This window comes from Lampetra fluviatilis, chromosome 19 (assembly GCF_964198595.1).
Source record: "Lampetra fluviatilis chromosome 19, kcLamFluv1.1, whole genome shotgun sequence".
NCBI lineage: Eukaryota > Metazoa > Chordata > Hyperoartia > Petromyzontiformes > Petromyzontidae > Lampetra > Lampetra fluviatilis.
The window spans coordinates 6,455,017-6,468,279 of NC_136293.1; the positions used below are offsets into that span (position 1 = coordinate 6,455,017).

The window sequence follows — 13,263 nt, forward strand, 5'->3', positions numbered from 1 at the left end:
CAGCTGCAACGGCATCACCAGATAATATGGCTGTAGTGAAACAAACGTAGTAATATAGTAATATTATTCTATTACCCAAAGATTCACCGAATCTTAAGGCTCCTTCTCAGATGTTTGGTCAATATTTGTTTATCATTGTTATTCACCATGTAAGGCAATGGGTCGTACACTCGCACATATTAAGAAGCACGAATATCGCCTCTGAAAATCATTATTAGGAAATAATTCTGGCAGCAATGCATGGTTATGTTGGGAATGTTAGAATTATGCATGCAATAAGCGTATCAGTCAGTACATTTGTAGAGCGGACCATTACCCAGTTGCCAGAGATTACCATCATCATCACCATCAACAGCCATGATCAATCCACTGCTGGATGAAAGTCCACCCTATCATCTGAACATGAGCTATGATTTACTGGCTCCATCTCCCCTATGGACGTCCTCTCGTACACGTTTTTATTTGTTCCGCCCCATCGCCGCGTTATCCCTCACCCCTTGGCCACAATCCCAACAAGTGACGCGCCGTGCCCAATCCCATTTACTCGTCTGAACATTTTGAATAGCTGCTACAGAACATGTCCTAATTTGGTGTTGGGGAAAGGTGTCTGTGCGTGTGTGTTTGGCTCGGGTTGTTCACTGCGTGGCGGGGGAGGGGAGTTTTGGTGGGGGGTGGGGGGGGACGGACACTCTGCCCTGAGGCCATGACGCCGGGGCTCTGAGCGCGATGCGTTACGTTTCACATAGTCCAGAAGACCCATCTCCAGGGACTAGGGAGGGACTAGGGAGTCAACTCGACTTGGACTCCTCGAGCACAACTTCAGTTGATAGTTCAGAGGGCAACTTCAAACGACGACGACTGCAGCTGCTGGAAACCAAAGTTGCGTTCGCGAAGGTTTTTCAAGTTGCTCAGGACCATGTCGGAACATATTCCAGAGTGAGAATTCCACAGAAATGCGTGCGGGTCAAAGGTCAAAACCTCGTTGCTGATAATAATCAAGTTGAATATTACTATAATTGTAGCATTTGGAGATTATCCGTTGCCTACAACATTGCTGATTGTAACTCGTTCGGTGATGAATTTTCGTTCGGCCTGGATTGTGACGGCGGGAATTTGGCCCAGCCCTGCAAAAAGCAAAATTGGCCCAGAGAATGTCTGGCTGCAGATCAAATTGGCAGCCACTCAATCTGAGGGGAGAGGGGGGAGTTAAGAGGGGTGGGCGGGGGGAGGGGGGCTACTCTAGGTACCATGGGGGGGATGGGGGGGGGTGCTAATCGAGCTAATGGAAACACGGTATTTGTGAGCTTCTGCACGTGTATTTGCCAAGGTGTTGTCTGGCTGTCAGTCGACATTTCGCGACCGGCAAGGGTACGGCCGCATCTCGGAAAGGGCTGCTTAATCTCAACCTGTCCGCTCCGAGGGGTAAACATCGAGCGCCGTTTGTAAACACAGCCAGGGTGGGCTCAGCCCCCTCAAACCTCCCTCACGAGCGCCGGTCGTGCTCGAGCTCAGGGACACCCGCTGTGAGGCGGGCTCGGGCCCGAGAAAGCGGAAGGTGATCGTCTGCGGAGCACGTGGTGAGGCTTGCGCAATCGGCGAACCCGTTGACCCTGAAGACATCGGTGTATGCCCTTGGGCGTGGTGACCTCGCGCCGTCTTGGTTTTTTGGAGGTTGACAATAGTAATATAATTTATTCATGTTAACATATATTTGAACTCCCCCCCCCCCCCCGAAAATGTTTTTCAGCTTTTTTCGTGCAACGTTTTTGTTCTTTTAACCCACCCTCTCTGACCATGGACCGAGTGAGTGACCTTGCAATGCGGAACGGTCAATTTGGATCGCACGTGAATTGAACAAAATAACTTTGCAAAGATGAGAAGAAGAGATGCCAGAAAAAATTGAGCCCCAGGTGCAAGTACGATCTGGTCTGTTGGTCTGATAGGGACCTGAACACACATTCACGTTACCAGAAAAATACAAAATAAAAATAACTTTCGCATCACCAGAAACTTTTCAACGGATTTGCCAGATGAATAGGGAACTGGGGAGCTCATCACTATGCTGCAAGTGCTGAATTAAAAAAAGAAAAGAGGGCTTCTTGGGCGGCACTGTGAGAGTGGCTGTCGCGAAGCCGGTGACCTTTGGGACGAGCCTGTGACCTCCAGGTAGTGGGCAGCAGATGCGACGAGACCTTTGCACATGAAAACCCTCCGAATTTTTCTTTATTTCCTCCCAAGTAGGCGTCGTGGTAAAATGTCAGTGCTTTCTTTTCTGACTTTGACATTTAATTAAGGCCAGCCTTTTATATATTCTTAAAGACTGCATTAATAACTTTTAATTCCTTGCTATTTTGACAAATTTTCACAGCCAGATTCCATTACACGAGTTGTGGTGATGTAAGGGTTTTCTGAGCTCTTTTAAATTGATTGAATATAGGCATAGAAGAAATGCATCAGTAGACATACGTTACTGTAACTATGCACTCGTGGATGCTGCTTTGGTGTAACAGTGAGCACATTGAACTTGCGATCTCGGGGTAGCCGATTCGATCTCCCGGTGCGGCAGTTAAATTCCCCCCACTCCCCTACTGCCTCCGTCCACCCAGAAGTCAAAATTCACGCACCACAGTAAGTCGATCATTCAGGTCGAGGGTGGTGATGGTGGTGGTGCGGTAAAGTGCGGGTAGCTCCCACTTCTTCCAAGACGTTTGGCCAAGCGTGCAAGAGCAGATCGAAATATCCTCTAAAGCATTTGTTTTTGACTTCACCGCAGCCTTGCACCCATTTGGTTTCTCAATCGTAAAAAAACAAAGTGTAATATTAATACATGCATAGGTTTGATAAAACAAAGTAGTTGTACTTACCTTCGAAGAAATTCTGGCCTTGTCTCGCATCCCCAGCCAACGGGCATCTCGCACCCCCAGGGGGTGCATGAACCCACGGGTTAAGAAGAACCACTGCTCTAGATGGAGCTCAGTAGTGCACCCTCTCGTGGAGCCCCTTCCGCCAGCGGTGGCGTGAGCCGGAAATTGCGGGAGCTGCTCCTTCCTTCTGTTACTTTTTTTTTATATATACTGCTTTCACACACGGTCGTTACCGACATGGCCTGGTGACAGGGCTTCGAGCGGGGTGTCGTCGGTCAACTGTGATCAGCCGATTGATTTCTGGACATTCTCTTATTCCCACTTTTCCAACGCGTTTCACGGGATTGATGTGGGCTCCAGTGACTGCAAGCGGATGCACAAATAAGTATTCGTAGGGATCAATACGACGGGTCTCTTGTTGTTGTTACGCCCCGCAATTTGAATACGTCGGAGAGGGTTTACCCGTTGACTTTGTTTCTCTTTCGGTTCAGCAAAATTCAGAAATGGCAGTGCTTCGGCAAAAAACACATCGCGACCGAGACGGCACACGGCAGAAGTTCGATGGGTAAAGTACGTGCAGGGCACACCCGGTGGCATTCCCTGGGCGTAACCTTGGACAAAAAAAACTAAAATAGTGGGATCCTCCACATCGTGGGGACGGGCAGACGCGTACATATGTAAGTATCTTGCACTTCTTTCGCACCGTACGTAGCCAACCGTGTTAATCGGACGTGACACATATCACGGGGGACGGGACGGGAACGACATAATTAAATAGAATAATACACAAAAGCAAGAAATGATCAAAACTGAAGTTAAACCCCTTAACGAACGTTGTTACTGATCTAGAGAGCTAAGCAAGCGATGGAAAAGTGTGTGTGGGGGGGGGGGTGAATGGTTTTGCCTTTCGTCTTTAATCAGTTCTCTTCGTATCCCCCCTCCACCCCACACGACACATCGTGGGCCAACCCGGCGAGTTTGCTAACGAGCAAGCGAGATGTCAGTTCGCACAGCCTCGACTTCTCTAATCAAGATACTGCCGGCATCTCAGGCACCGTGGTTATGCCCCGAGTGAGACTTCAATCTGCTAAACGCCGCCGTTGCACGAGAAAAAGTTACGCGCTCGTCATTACGCGAAAGGATGTACGTTCCAATTGCGCTGTTCGTCCGTGGCCCTGAAATGAAACAAGAAATCTAATGGGCAGAGAGACGCACCAAGGACGCTGTTGTGGATTTTGATATATATTTTTGTATAATTGGTCGACATTTTTTTGCTCGGCCTGTTGCAATGAGAGTGCGAGAATCACTTACCGACTCCCAGCTTGTGTTGACATAAATGGGGGGGGGGGGGGGGGTAACCAGAGGGGGGGGGGGAAAGTGGTTACCACAGTGTTCCGCGAACCCGGCGACTCGGAGTCGAACAGCACTGCTCCCCACCGACACACACAAAGACAAAAATCCCCCCAGTATAGCCTTAACAGACTGTTGGGGCAAGTGCTGTTAGTGAGCACCTATGAACGCCGCCACGGCACACGAGGGGCTGGGTTACCAACAACATGCCCGGCCACCTTTGTCTCCCTTGTGGTGATGTTTACACACCGTACCAGGTACTAATTTTAGGCTGAGTCGACCTAGGGAAGGCCCAGGACCAGTTCTGATAATCGTCACCAGTGTTGGCCATGAGCGGGAATCGAACTCGGGTCGCCGGGTTCGTATCGCAGGGTGCTAACCGCTACACCACCGCTCCCCACACGCACGCGCGCGCACTGCACACATTTCTGATTTGATCCCTAATTTCTGTTTGTTTTTGGGCCTTTGATGGGATTACAAGTGCTTAGCGCGAGTGCCGCGCTGCCATGCTCCCTGGAGAGGCTGCCTCACCACCGCTCTGTCCTCACCGCAAGCGGCACACCCGGCTCGATGCGGCAAACTAGAACTCTAAAACTCAACTACTTTATTTTTTATTTTACTAGGGTAAGGCCCACTGAGAGGCGACCTGGCTATCAAAAATGATAGCTCAACGGAATGGCTTCATCATCACGTGGACATTTATAGGAGCTGTCCGCCAGCGCGCCTCCCATCCGCGTGCCTTGCGTGCATGGCGTGTGGCCACCACAATTGCACTCCAAGTCACAAACAAACACCGCATGAAAGGCCCCACGCAGATAACCCCCGGCTTAATGGGTCTCCAGCGAAGCTTGCGGGCACAACAACCGGGTGTTTGGTGGTTACCCTGCTGCTGCTGCTGCTGCACGTGGCTGCTCGTGGAGGCAGCAGCGAGGGTTGGTGAATCACGCACAGATGATATTGTGAAACGCCCTTCCCATGTGCATCGAGGAACCGCCATATCCTGGTTCGCCAACAGTTGGGCAGGACAGCCACTTGACAAATGTGCCACCTGTTGCCATCTGGATGGGGATATAGTGTTGCTCCCTCTCACGTGTGTTTATTTTCTGGGTGCTCCGGTTTCCTCCCACGCATATAAACGCTCATTATTTACCTTAAAACATCTTGAAATAAACAAAAATAATGCAGGACCCAGTATTGCTCTCCTGGATCAAACAAGTGTAATGACAGTAGAGTCAGCCTGCAGTGCGAATGGACTAGCGGCCACGGGAGGTAATAACAGAGGAGTCAGCCTGCAGTACGAATGGACTGGTGGCTACAGGAATGATCGAGAATAGGAGCGTGGCCAGGTGACGTAAGAGGACTGTGAAGTCTGCTGGTAGAGCGAGCGGTCTAGAACCAGCTAGAAGGTTCGGGAATGGGGGCGTGGCCTCGGACCGTATATAAGGGAGATGAGCGGGAGACTCAGGGCTGTTGCAGTGGGGGTCTCCGCCTGTCCAGGTGTGAGCACCTGGCTCCTTAATAAGGAAACAATCTCAAGACAAGTGCGTCGAAGTCGTCATTACACAAGTTACAAGTTTAAAACCTAACCCGCATCCACAAAACCATGGTAGTTGCGAATACTTGATGACTTCAGAACATAACCGTGGAAAATATAAAACTCAATGCCGATTCATGAATACCAAGGAGGGAGCATCATCGCAGCGATGTATCACCCCGCGGCTCCACCCCGCTACTCCTGACACAATCGTCTGGCTCAGCCAACTCGATGTAACATTACAGCTGCTTGCTCGACATCAACATCAAGAAGAACAAGACCACACAATTCCATACGCATTGCTCTCTTGTCAGTCTTGTCTGGACCACCGGTTCCACAGAGATGAGCATGCGACCGTGTTATATTATTCAGACCGCTAACTCAAAACGGAGTTGAACGTGTCGCCGTTTCAATCAGCCACCGCCATTGATATCCACACAGGGGGCAGCCTGCATCGGTGTTAATTTAGTCATTTTTTAAAATTGTAATTTAGTCATAGTCTCAATCTTGTCGCTGATTAATTACCGGTGGAGTTTTAGTCCAGTCTCACTCCGTAGATTTGATTTGGTCGTTCTCAGAATTTTCGTCAATCCTTAGTTCATAAAGATGTCCAGACTGCTGCTGGTGTCACATGCTGTGAAAGCTGAGGTTCGCGGAGGTGGTAAATCGTGAGAAGTGGATTTTGTGAATCCTCGGTACAAAGGCTTCCTGCCGCTTAATAACAGCCTCTTAATGATATAACGGCGGAAAAAATACGGAACCGAGTGCAAAGAAGCATGGGGAGGTGCAATGCTCGGCATTCCCTTGAGAGACAGCGGCAGGAGAAACACACGGATTAGAGAACGTGCACGTAAATAAGGATAAAAAGTATTCGGTAGCTCCTCCACCGATGAGCATCGCCATCTCCATGCTGCTCCTGCTGCCACACGCTGTGAGGAGGTCCAGGCCTCACCGAGGTTGCGCGACGGTTTTGTCTGAGCGACCCCTCGCTCGCGCACACTCGCGCACGCGGGCGAGCGAGCGAGCGCATTCAGGCTTGTCGCGTCGCCTTTGAAGTTCTCGGGATAAATGGAAGTCCCGTAATCATTTAGCCACTCGTAGCAGCCCACGCTGACGGGCGACGCTCGGCCTCGGCAGGGCACGAGTGAAATGCACTCCGCGAATGCAGTGAGTTGCTGCTGCTGCTGCTGCTCGATTGAGCTACGAGGCATTGGTGTTCTTTGTTCTTTCGGTAAAGTCACGTAGAAGGGAAGTAATAACTGAGGACGGCTGCTTGCGTCGTGGCCGAAACGTCGTGAGAATTATTTTATTATGTTTCATATTTATTATTTTATTACTTCCCTTCTACGTGACTTTACCGAAAGAACCAAGAAGATGAATCCCTGCAGTCACGAAAGCTTTATCGAAATTTGAGGCATTGGTGCTCATGTCATGCTCATGTCATGCTTACGGCCCTTGGCCAGTGGTGGAAATTTCGCAAACCGCTGTTTACTTTCCTGTAAAGTGGTGCTCATTGTATGAACCCTGGAGGGGGGGAGACGATGGGCTGAGTCACCCCCCAACCAGGATTCGAACTCGCAGCGTTCTGATTGCGAGCCGCTCGCTCTACCGCTGAGAACACACCTGGCCGGGTCAACTTGGCTTGCCAATTTATGAGCGGGTGGTGCAGCGGTTCGGGCAATGAGCTGCGCACCCAGCGACCCGAGTTCTATTCTTGGCCACGGCTAGCATCGGTGGTGAACGATATAAGAACTGGCTCTGCCCTCCCCATCCTCGCCAACCCACGCTGACCAACGCGCCGCACTGGCAATCAATATTTTTCTATTAATTGGTCCATCCTTGTATCTCTCCAATCCGGCATTTACGACGTGATTGATTTAGTGTGGAACATACAGATTGCATATTGATGTCTATAGTTATTGTTATAATTTTACTGCTCCAAAATATCCATTGGAAAAACAATATCCGTTGTTGTGCTGTACTTCAATGCTCTATTCTCCTCGCCTTCACCGACCCGCATTGATCGGTGCAGTGAAGTATGGTGAAAAAACCCACAAATACTCCCCCATACTGACATGGGTGGGGAGGTTCTCATCTTTGGGTGGATTGAGAATAGCTGAATTGTACTTTTAAAAATCTCATCACTGGTACATTTTTTTCTCCTTTCTCTCTTTTAGCACAAAAAAGTGCGTGTGTTATATATAATTAAGAGTAAAAAAAAATCAGCTCCTGCAGGTATATTTGTTTCCAACAAAGGTGCCTATTTCTCCCACCCGTGCTGGCAATTTACAACCTTCACCGGAACCCGTTAAAACAAGTTCACAGTCAAATCTCCACACCCCCAAACAACAACAAAGCACACGTTTAAGAGAAAATCGCACTGCTGCCGATATTTATCATCTTAACCCACGGGGGGGTGGTGGTGTGGTGGTGGTGCACTGCTGGAGAGGCGAGAGTTTGTGTGTGTGTGTGGGTTTGTACAACATCTCCGCTCTTTGGGGAAACTTCATCACGTTCTGGAAATAATTTGCAGTGAATTAGCCGAGGCTTTAATGAGCAAACACCGAAGCGCCATGTGAGCGCACTCCATTACGGGGGGGGGCGGACGGGGAGGGTGGGGGGATTGGGGGGCTGGCAGGGCCCCACCGCTCACTTGGCCACTTTAGTCCCGCGCCTGCAGTTGCTATGTTCTGGGTTGCTTAGCCCTTCCTAGGCGCCCGCATGCGGTACAGGGGTGCCGCTTATGTGTTACTTTCTCCCCCCCCTCCTTTCTTCGTGCGAATCGCACGAGAGCTGTCCACGGGTGCCCAAAACGAATGCTTTCTATGTATGTATTAAGCATATACATACGGACCGATCGCGGGGGGGGGGGGGTGCACGTTAGTGCCGCACTAACGTGCCCCGATTGCCTGGGAGAACGTCAACAACCCACCCACCTTAGTTGGAGACTCTTCAGCACAGAATGTGAAAGAAAAAAAAGTCACGCACATTATTTTCATTATTTATTTTGAGCACAAACGATCGGCTGGACTCAGCAGTGGAAGGGATTTGGGGGAGGTTTCCGTCACACACAACAAAACGACAGAGTTGCCCCTCTGAGCAGTGCGGTCGCTAATAGGGGTGCGCAGGCGGTGCAACTGCACTTGGGCACCACGGGTTTGACCGAAATCCGACAGGGGAGAGGGATGTGGAGGGGGGGGGTCCCATTTATTTCCTCGCAGAAGGGCCCATGCCAACAACGCTGCACAATCGGATACAGTCCTCAACGTCGTCCTCATCATCATCAGCCATGGTCAATATACTGCTGGATTACGGCCTCCTCCAAGCCGCCATGCAGGACCTCTCACTATCCTGCCATTGTAACATTGTGCTGTGTTGTGGGGTCGTCGTGTTGTGTAGTTTTGTTTGTGTCATTCTGTCGCCGTGTCGCTGTGACGTCATGTCGTCTCGTCGTGTCGTGGCGTCGTTTCGTTGTCTCGTGTCTTTGTGTCGTCATATCGATGTGTCGCTGTGACGTCATTTCGTGTCGTTGTGTCGTCTCCTGTGGTTGTGTCGTCATATCGTTGTGTCGCTGTGACGTCATTTCGTGTCGTTGTGTCGTCTCCTGTGGTTGTCATATCGTTGTGTAGCTGTGACGTCATTTCGTGTCGTTGTGTCGTTGTCTCCTGTCGTTGTGTCGTCATATCGTTGTGTCGCTGTGACGTCATTTCGTGTCGTTGTGTCGTTGTCTCCTGTGGTTGTGTCATGTCGTTGCGTCATCGTCTCGTGTCGTCATATCGAGTCGTGGTGCAGTTGTGCCATTGGGTCGGTGATGTTTTCGTTGAGCGTTATCGCGACGCGTTGTGTTTCTTTTGTGTACCTGTGGTTTTCTTTCATTACTTTTACGTCTTCCAAACTCTGGAGCACTGAGCTCTGTATCTGGGGAAAAATACCCCTCCCCCTCCCCACTGAAATACAAGCTCATGGATTATGTTCCGTGGGAATTTTTAGCGCAGGGTTGGGTTGTTTCCCCCCTCACCCCCCCATTCTTTTTTCAGAAAATGAAATGATATATATGAAAAACAACGGTAGAACAATTGGAAGCTGTCAAGGAACTGCTGCGAAAATATGACACCCAGTCAAGATAATTTCATCCTTCAGCTCAATTTGCACTGCCTACCACTTAAAACAAGGCACCTCTGCTGCTCACGGTCACCACTGCAGTGCGTCTCATATCCGGCTCTACTTGGCAGTCCGAATGTGTACCGCAGCGTGCCTTAACAGGTGCTCGCTTACAGCACTTGCCTTCAGATAGACGCCCCCATATGCTCGCAGAGAGACCCATTGAGACCCATGGACTCCACGTGGAATCCTCCAACCGGTTGTCTCCGTTCGGCGTTTCGGGGATGATGTCGCTGTCAGAGACGCCGTTTCAATCCGCATCGTATTGTCATCGTATTGGCAATGGCGCAGCCCTGCAATTTCTGTCTCACGCCACTGCCGGCAGAAGGGCTTCGGCTTGAAGGAGCTCCACAGAGCCCCACCCCCTCTCAGATGGTGCTGCTGTGATGAACCAGTTGGCACCCTCCAGGGCTTGCTCGCCGGTTCGATTTCCCGGTGTTCGCAGTTGAAACACGTGGGCACGTTTTGTTTGCTCCAGTCCGCCTCCCTCACCGCCGTCAGGCTGTCCACCCACGGTCAGTCGAACGGCAGGTCGTGTGCGGTGACCAGCATGGTAGAGTAGGCGAACATACCCTCTCTCTCGCTTCAGCGGAGACCCGTTTACCAGGAGTGGTATGAGCACAACAATTGCACGGCTGCACCTTTACCGACAACAAAGGTGGCCTGGTGATGAGAGGGTTCAGGTGAGGGAGAATTCAGGTGCTGAGGGACAATTCATCTGCTAGAGCATCTTACAAATTAAATTTATTTTAACGTGCTTGCCCTGTCACGTTCAGTGACATGTTGATAGTTTTTGCCTGCGCTAATTGTGCGCGGGTGAAATTGTCTTCATGAACGAGGTCAGCTCAGATTGTTTCCCTCACAGGATTGCCTGTCTGCATCAAAAGCGAGTCCATTGATATTTCTCTTTTTTTTTTTTGCCAGAGGGATTTTTTGTTGTTGCATTGGAATAAATCCAATTTAAAGCATACATATTTCATTCGAAAAAAAAAAAATCCACTAACAAATAGAAGCCAACGAAAATCTATCAAATTCATATGTATCGGGCCAATAGCGGCATTGACTTGTGTGCACGCGCGCGCTCGCGCGTGTGCGGTTTTCGCGTAGCTTAATATTGCATCGCGCAAAGCGATCCCTCCTGCCTCCGTGCCCATCGATTTAGCTCCCACACCGCAGCACGTGGTCCTCCCTGTAGCCGTGCAGCAGCAGCAGCAGCGCCGCTCCCATTTCGCTGCCGTTTAACTCCCGCCGTCGTCGCGCACGCGCGCGCAACAAAACCCACCTCTTTTATTTTTACGATCGACGTGGTGGCGTCGAAAATGTCCGGCGATAATTCCGGCAGAACGCCGGCGAAGCCGCCGGCGGTGGCAGCGACGGGGGCAGCGGCGGCGTCGTTGTCGTCGTCGTTAGGTGCGGTGTTCAGTTGGGGAAAAATGCGCACAAACTGATTGCGCGTTGCTGCGGGGCATTATGGGTAGACGCATATTACGACTACGAGCAGGACTCCGTGTGCAGTGTTGTGCGCCATGATGAGACCCAGACGGTGGAAGCCAGCCCACAATTTGTCAGTTCAACAGCGTTCATTCGGGGCAAGGCTGAACTCTGCTGATGAGTGTTTTGCCGGTACTGAATAAATACTGCTGAAATGATTCGCTCCCAGAAGACCATGGGGTGGATGGTTTGTGTAAAGAATACTTTCACAAATTTTGTTTTACGTAGAGGGACGGATATGAGAAGGAGACATATTAATCTGCTAACCTATGTCCCTAGTTATGACTCAAGCACCCGAGCGTGAAGTGCAGCGTTGAGAGGTGAATGAGTGGGATCAGATGGGACTGTGGAATGTTTTTCATGCACCTGCTCTAGGGCAGACAACTTTAGAGATATTATGTAAATATCTATATACACAGTGTTAACTGCATCCAGTAATGGTATCACATCAAACACACACCACTGTTGGATGTATATTTTTTCATGAAAGTGGCGGAAAGTTATTTAACCTGTCTGTGCATTCTGTCTGTCACTCTCCCCCACCATTTTTTGTGCTTTCCTTCATCTCTTCTGTCCTGCTCCTCTTTCTATCTGGACCCCATTCTCTATCTCTCTCTTTGCGGTCCCCTACTTCCTTGCCTGTGCAACAGCAGCAGCAGCAGCAGCAACAGCAGCAGCAACAGCAGCAGCAGGCTTCGCGACGGGTGAAGTTCATGCTGGAGGATGGTGGCACCCGCCAAGAGTGCTGTGACTCATCACTGCAGAGTGTGGCAGACAGTGGCCTCGGAGATCCCGAGGCCACCACCACGGCGACCACCGCGGCCGTCAGCAGCGGCAGCGGCAGCAGCGCCAGCACGGCCAGCATGGCCAGCACCAGCGCCGTAGCCACGGGGGCCGGCATCCTCGGCGTCGCTGGGACAGCGGTGGGCCCGGCCGGGCCTGGCGGCGTCCTGGCTGGCGGGCTGTCCGCCGCGGGGGCGGCCAAGCTGCCGGGGTCTCAGCTGACGGCGCCGCTGCTCGCCGATTCCCACTACGAGCGCACGACGCCGGACGGATGCACCGGTGAGACCGATCACCACCCCGAAAACGGTACGGCACCGAGCTTCGAGCGCCCTTTGCTCACCGCATTCCTGACCACTCCGCGGGACAAACAGTTTACGTTTCGACCGCGCTTTATCATCGACTGTTTTTCTTTTCTGCCTTTTGTTTTGTTTTGTTCTTCATCGGTCGTTAAAAAGTGAGGCCGTGCGGTGTTTATAAATTCCGCCCTGCGAAAAAACCGAAGCGAGGTGCACAGTTCCAAGACAAAGTTGGCAGATGCAGGCCTGCAAGCCATCAGCTTGAGAGCAGGAGCCCTGGATTTATGGAAGGGGCAGGCACGAGGCCAGGTCTCGGCTCAGATCTATAAACCACGTGTGTAATCACTCCCGGGTAATGTACACAAACATTCACTTATTGTAAGTCTGATGCGCAGGCCATAGACTTGACATCCCCGTTTGTTTATAACCATCCGCAACAATTTGCCTCCATTGACCCGGGGGCCCGGAACAGACAGCGGTGAAGAGGGCCCTTGTGACCAGGTGTCCCCTTCCATCCCCCCAGGTCTGGCTTGCTTCAGTAACCACGCTTCAGACACCCAGCCCTGATCCCACAGCAGAGGGGGGGGGGGGGTGGGGGAATGGTGGTAGGCAGGGCCCTGCTAGCCCAGGTCTTCACAACCTCCACACGGAGTGCCCGGGAGGACTGCACCAAACCTCGTTAATCCGGGGGGCAACGTTTTTCGGCACCACGGGGAGTTCGTTTTCTCGCAGTGCGGTTGTTGGTGGCCCGAGTGATGTGCCCGGTCGTGGGGAATTAGTTTCG

General features: G+C 51.2%; 1 protein-coding gene across 5 annotated transcripts in view; it reads left to right on the forward strand.

Annotated features, from left to right (window-relative positions):
* Positions 1 to 13,263, forward strand: part of LOC144937583 (protocadherin-9-like) — a 134,798-nt gene that overhangs the window by 55,236 nt on the left and 66,299 nt on the right. For 3 of the 5 annotated variants that reach the window (XM_078864888.1, XM_078864891.1, XM_078864892.1), the window contains exon 3: positions 12,051 to 12,489. In XM_078864888.1, coding sequence (XP_078721014.1) covers positions 12,051 to 12,489 — 439 coding nt within the window. The remainder of the gene's footprint in view (positions 1 to 12,050; positions 12,490 to 13,263) is intronic. The other 2 variants (XM_078864889.1, XM_078864890.1) reach the window with 2 other exon arrangements.